At 35.0% G+C, this 6017-nt stretch overlaps 1 protein-coding gene across 1 annotated transcript; it reads right to left on the bottom strand.

Annotated features, from left to right (window-relative positions):
• Window positions 1-5157: 5157 nt before the first annotated feature.
• On the bottom strand, window positions 5158-5545 carry LOC120216023 (transcription factor PRE6-like). The gene is made up of 2 exons (XM_039213540.1): window positions 5420-5545; window positions 5158-5313 (listed from the first exon to the last, which is right to left on the bottom strand). Exons 1-2 carry the CDS (start codon window positions 5543-5545, stop codon window positions 5158-5160), a joined length of 282 nt encoding a protein of 93 aa, XP_039069471.1.
• Window positions 5546-6017: the final 472 nt, after the last annotated feature.

The raw sequence follows: 6017 nt of genomic DNA on the forward strand, positions 1-6017 counted from the left end.
AATGCTTATATTTTTTTGATTGCATTCTTGCTATTAGTTAGGGGGAGTTTGTGATTCTTAATGAAAATTAATTTTATGTTCAAAAATCAATTAAAGATTAATTTAATTATTTGAACATAATTAATGTTTGATATATGAGTTGCCAATACCACTAGAAAAGATTAATTTAGCATTTTGTGCTTAAAAATTCAGATTTTAGCATTTTGGTGCAGAGGGAATCGATCCCCCCCCTGAGGGAACCGATTCCCCCTTTGAAGGGGAACCGATTCCCCCCACAGGGGAATCGATACCCCCCTGGGGTTCTGCTAAAATCGGGCAGAATAACCCCAAATGCTCAAAAACTCAAAAACCCTCTTCCTCTCTCTCTCCGCCGTTCTCACCCTCTAAACCCCTCAAATCTCCATTTTTGCCTCAAATCAACGATATTAATCGGAATTTGCTTCATAAATCATCTTCCAAACCTGTTGGAATCATTAAAATCGTGCAAACAACATCTAAATCCCCTCAATCTTCATATTTCAAGGTAAATTTTTCTAAACTCTTTATTTCATTATTTTTGAACATAGGATTAGTTTCAATTAGTTCTAGGTTGAAATAGTGAATGGGCATTGATTATTTAGTGATTAGAAACTAGATGTTACAACTAATTTCATCAAAAACACAAGAATTTTTCAAATTTTTAAAATTTTCGAAATAAAAAAAAAATTGTTATTTTTCAAATTATTGTGTTTTGATCAAATTATATTGTTGTTATGAAAAACTATACATATATTGTTTCTCAAAACCATATTTTTCAAAAGTTTTTCAAAAACTTTGCCCATTAGGATTGATTTAGAGAATCTTGAAATATTGAGGACTCATTTGAGTTTTGGGATTAATTGAATTGCATACACTTGTTTTAAAATTGCAGGTTATTATATCTATTCCGATTTCCTTCACCATGTCAAATCCTAAACGTCCTAGGTCTTCATCTAGTCGTTCTAGTCGTCAACAAAATCCACCTCCAAATCCTCATTCTATTCCAATTTCTAATCCCAATCCCACTGATCCTAACTTGACTATCCAAAATTCGTGTTTCAATCATCCTGGGTCTAGAAATCACCGATATTGGTATTATCAGTATTTCGATTCTTACAAAATCCGGGAAGAACGTATTCCTTCTCGTCAAGCTATGTTAGCTATCAATTTTAAATATCTTCCCATTTTACAAGAATGGAAATTTGATAAACTATTTGATCTTGAACCCATCGTTTACCATCAACTTGTTCGTATATTCTACTCTAATGCCGTATGTGTTAAAAACCAAGCTGAAACCGAAACCATAGGAATTCGTTCCTACCTTCTAGGACAATTCTTATATATTGACCCGGCATATATAGCCAATACTTTTGGATTAGATAATGATGGTATTTCGAATGAAAAACAAATCTTAGGTTCTCGTTATAAAAGAAGAGATAGTGCGAGTGTCTTAGACCTACATGAGCGTTTTCTTCATCTAATGATTTCTTGGTGGTTTCGACCATCCGGAGGTCGTTATTCTACTCTTAGAGCTTTGGATCTTTGGTGGTTACATTGTTTCGAAAACCGTATTAAAATTAACCTACCTCAGATTATTTTTGCTGAAATTGTTGAAACCGTAAATCTTGTTCCTAACAAGAAACACTGTTCATCTCTAGTTTACGGTTGCTTTTTGAGTAATCTGTTTTCCAAAGCTGGGCTTAGAGTCGGTCTAGATGCCGTTTTTCCTCTTAAGAAACAAATAAATCTTCTTTCCTTAACGAGAGCGGGATGGGTAAAGGACAAAGAAACCGGTGAATGGGTTCGTTCTTCTACTCCGGGAGCTAGTTCTTCACAAGCTCCACCCGAAGCTGACGAAGATCCCGAGTTTGAACAATTAATGAGGGATATTGATGAAGCTGAAGAAGAACCTGATCAGCCCGAAGAGCAGCCCGAGGAGCAAGCTCAACAAACGCATCAAATGCCTCCATATTTTCAATCCTTTATGGAGACATTCGATTTCCGATACGCTACCATGGACTCGCGCTTTTCCTCTATAGAGTCTCATTTATCCACAATGGGAGCTCAACAATTAGAGATTCTTCGGGAGATGCGTGCAAACAATGAATCAACCAACGCTCGTATCAATGAACTCACACACGAGATGGCCGCTATGCGAGCCCGTTTTCCTCCTACCGATCCGGATGCTTGATTTTATGTTTAGCTTTAAGCCTTTGAACAAAATGAATATTGTTTCAACATTTTGATTTGTTTGATTTTGTGGATTGTTGGATTTTGGATATATGAATGGTGTGAACTTATATGTTTGGTGTGTTTTATTCATTTTTGCATCATTTACATTATCATTAGCAATATGACCAATTTTGCCATATCACATTATTTATGAATATTGATTTATGAAACTAATGGCTAACCTCTCTTTTGATTATGATCTTAGCAGCTTAAGCTTATAATTAATAAATCAATTGGCTAAATGATTTACAAAACCTTGTTTTACAATGTCTTTTTGATTTAACAAAAAGGGGGAGAAGAATAAGTGTTAAAGTAAGGGGGAGTAATTTCTAAGTAATTTCTAATTTCATTTTTTTCTAATTTCAAAACTTGATTTCAAAAATCTTAAAATTACTAAAATGTTTTGTTATATCAAAAAGGGGAAAGATTGTTGAAACATTTTAATATTTCGATATAACAAATTAAGTTAAATGGATTTTAAGATTTTCCAAATGATTTTCTAAGTATATTCGATATAACTATTCGAATATCAAAACATTACTCCAAATATTTCAAAAATCATTTTTGATCCTTACTTAAGTGTAAAATTAAGTTTTAATCATAAAACAATTTCAAAATATTTTATAAAGTATTTCGAACCAATTCAAAGCCAAAAATTCCAGATTACTCAGAGGGAACCGATTCCCCCCCATAGGAGGAACCGATTCCCCCCTGAATGGTTTGGCTCCGAGATTTCCAGAATGCTCGGAGGGAACCGATTCCCCCCCAAGGGGGTACCGATTCCCCCCTTGTTCAACGGTCGAAATATTTGAATTTTACACTTAGGGAACCGATTCCCTATGAGAGGGAACCGATTCCCTCCACTGTCCAAGCTGTTTTATTAAATGTTTTCACACTAAAACGGCTATAATATCTTCTCTAATTATCCCCAACGTTCAGAAGTGATCCAAGGTGTATTTAAGCAAGCTTAGAAGCCATTGATCAACAACAAGAAACATCAAGCAACTAGAATCAAGAGAGAATCAAAGAGAAAGCATCAAACCTCAAGTTTGAGCATTTCAAGCCCATTTTCATTCAATATTCATTTTGCTTTCAAGAACACTTTCTGTGCTCAATTGTATTCATCTTTGAGTGTTCTTTTCTTTGTTCTAGAATTGTGCAAACATCTTACCTTGTGAGGTTTTCTTGTAAGTTTGCAAATTTGTAATCTTCTCTTTGAGAAAAGAGTGTTCTCAAGAGTTGGGGTATACTCTTGAGGGAATTGTAAGGTTATCTCTTTGGCCTCAAAAGAAAGAACAAATTAGTGAATTTGTTGGAAAATCCTTAGTGTGGATAGCTAAGGTAGTGGACGTAGACTTTGTTTGAGAAAGTCGAACCACTGTAAATCGCTGTGCAATTGCTTTCAATTTTCTGCAAAAGCTTCCACAAAATTTTTATTGCCAATTCACCCCCCTCTTGGCCAATTTCGTCATTCGATTAACTCAACAGATATGATAAGTTATATGAGCTATGTGATCACAAGAGAAATGACATGAGCACATGAACATAAGAAACATAAGAATAATGCACATAATATACGATATGAGAGCTATAGGTATAGTTGGCATGCCAAGAGTCGAGGGTTTCATAGGTCCTTCGGGACATATTCATAGGTCCTTCGGGACAAATTTCATATGCCACTCAGTGGGACTTATACGAGCTGTGGTGACAGCAATAGTGCACAACCTCAATGTACTTGAATACCTTGAGTTCTCAGTAATGGACATGGGCTTATAAAATATTATGAAAGGTAATTACATTATTATTGTTATATGTTACCATGCTATTATCATTTATATTGAATTATATGTTACATGATTGAATGGATAGATTGCATGTTCATATTCATAAGGAATGCATCATTATTATATTTATATGTCTCACTAAGTCTATGACTTAGCGTGTAAGTGATTTATACGTAGGTACAGAAAAGTGATAAGATCGATCTTAAGAGCAACAAGGCAACATATCGTCATTTGAAGATCAGATCAAAAGAGCCTTAAAAGTATGTTTGTTTATGTGATATATGTGTTGGCATGTAAATAGAGTCGTTTAGTATGTATGCTCTGATCGACTTTTGTAACGTTTTAAATGTATATATAAAAATGGTGAATGTATAGTAATGAATGGTTAAATTTTTACGAATTTTATGTATGTTTTACGGAAGTACTATAGCAGTACTGTAGCAGGGGAATCGATACCATGTAGCAGGGAATTGGTTCCCTATTTGTAATCTGGAAAATTTAACATTTTGGTACTGTAGCAGGTTACTGTTCACGGTAATGTAGCAGGTTATTGTTCACGGTAATGTAGCAGGTGACTGTTCATTACTGTTTATGGTACTGTTCATACGTATTTTACTGTTCATAAAATGTATATTTTCTTAAATTGGTTATAACGAACATAATTCAGTAATATATTATCATATTTTCTTAATATGAGTTAGAATGTTTTGTTATTTTGTAAGAAAATTATTTTAAAAAGTTAATGTGACATCTCTGACTTCTGGTCGGGTACGGGTTATGGGTGTTACAATAGCCCTCTAGGTTTTCTCTATACATTTAAAAACTTTGCCATATCCATCTTAGATTCATGTAGGACACCATGAACAAACCAAGACAAGTCGTAGGTTTAAACATATTTAATGCATACATGACCTTCGTTTTAGGGATTATAAGTGATTATGACATTATGCAGAAATAATATATGTAAACAAACTCATAATTTATTTTTATGTTATAAATATATGAGGACAAACTCGATAAGTATACAAGTGTCTAAATGACTAGGGCTATATAACATGGTTAAACTGTTGAACCCTTGTCTGCATAAACAAACCCTAGATTAGATATATGAAAAGAAGACTGCTTATTCCATAAGTAGACTCCTGATAATGGCTGCTTGGTCGCTGTCGGTCTCCGTCGATGCTAATAGCTGACATAAGCGGTCGCTTAAGCCGTCCACTTGTCTGTGTAAGTTCCTTATGTAGTTGCAGGTCTCCTGTAACACCTTCGAAGCTGATACCTGAAACACAAAACCTTGAACCTTAAACCTTGCTATTAAGACAAATACACATCTGGAAAAAGATAAACGTGATGATGAAGAAGAAGAAGAAACAATGATTAGGCACCCTGTCGGGGCGTCTTCCACGAAGCTCAGGGATAAGCTGCTGCAACTTGGAAACGAGGTCTATGATCTGATCATCTGTGATCCTGGATTCACTCGATTGCCTGGAACGTGATCTTCTGCTCGACATTGTTGTAATTAAACCAACAAAATCGAAGTTTAAGAAAGAGATGGGGTTTGGGTTTTGTCAGAGGAGGAGGAAAACTGGGGTTATACTTATGGTTATAAGGATGAGAAGAAGATCAAAGAGAGATATGGTTTGGTAGTGTGATTATAGCAGACAAAAATGCATGGAAGGAAGCAGTGGGCTAGGCTTGTTAATAAATAGGGTTTTTTGGTGTATCCATGTTTATACATAAGTTATATGTGTGTGTGTATATATATATATATAAAATATAAGAGGAAGGAGGAGGAGGAGGAGGATTCATAACGGGAAATAGAAAAAGAGGAAGAGAGATACGCCATACTGTGGTCGCAAGTGGGATTTAAGGGACAATAATCACCCATCTATGCGGCCCTCCCGCCTGTCAGTTTAGCACGCAAGCCCACGTTCTCTTATTACTTCCTGTCTTTTTAATTATATTTTCTCACTTTATAAACAA

Source organism: Hibiscus syriacus, unplaced genomic scaffold (assembly GCF_006381635.1).
Source record: "Hibiscus syriacus cultivar Baekdansim isolate YM2019G1 unplaced genomic scaffold, ASM638163v2 tig00110156_pilon, whole genome shotgun sequence".
Classification (NCBI taxonomy): domain Eukaryota; kingdom Viridiplantae; phylum Streptophyta; class Magnoliopsida; order Malvales; family Malvaceae; genus Hibiscus; species Hibiscus syriacus.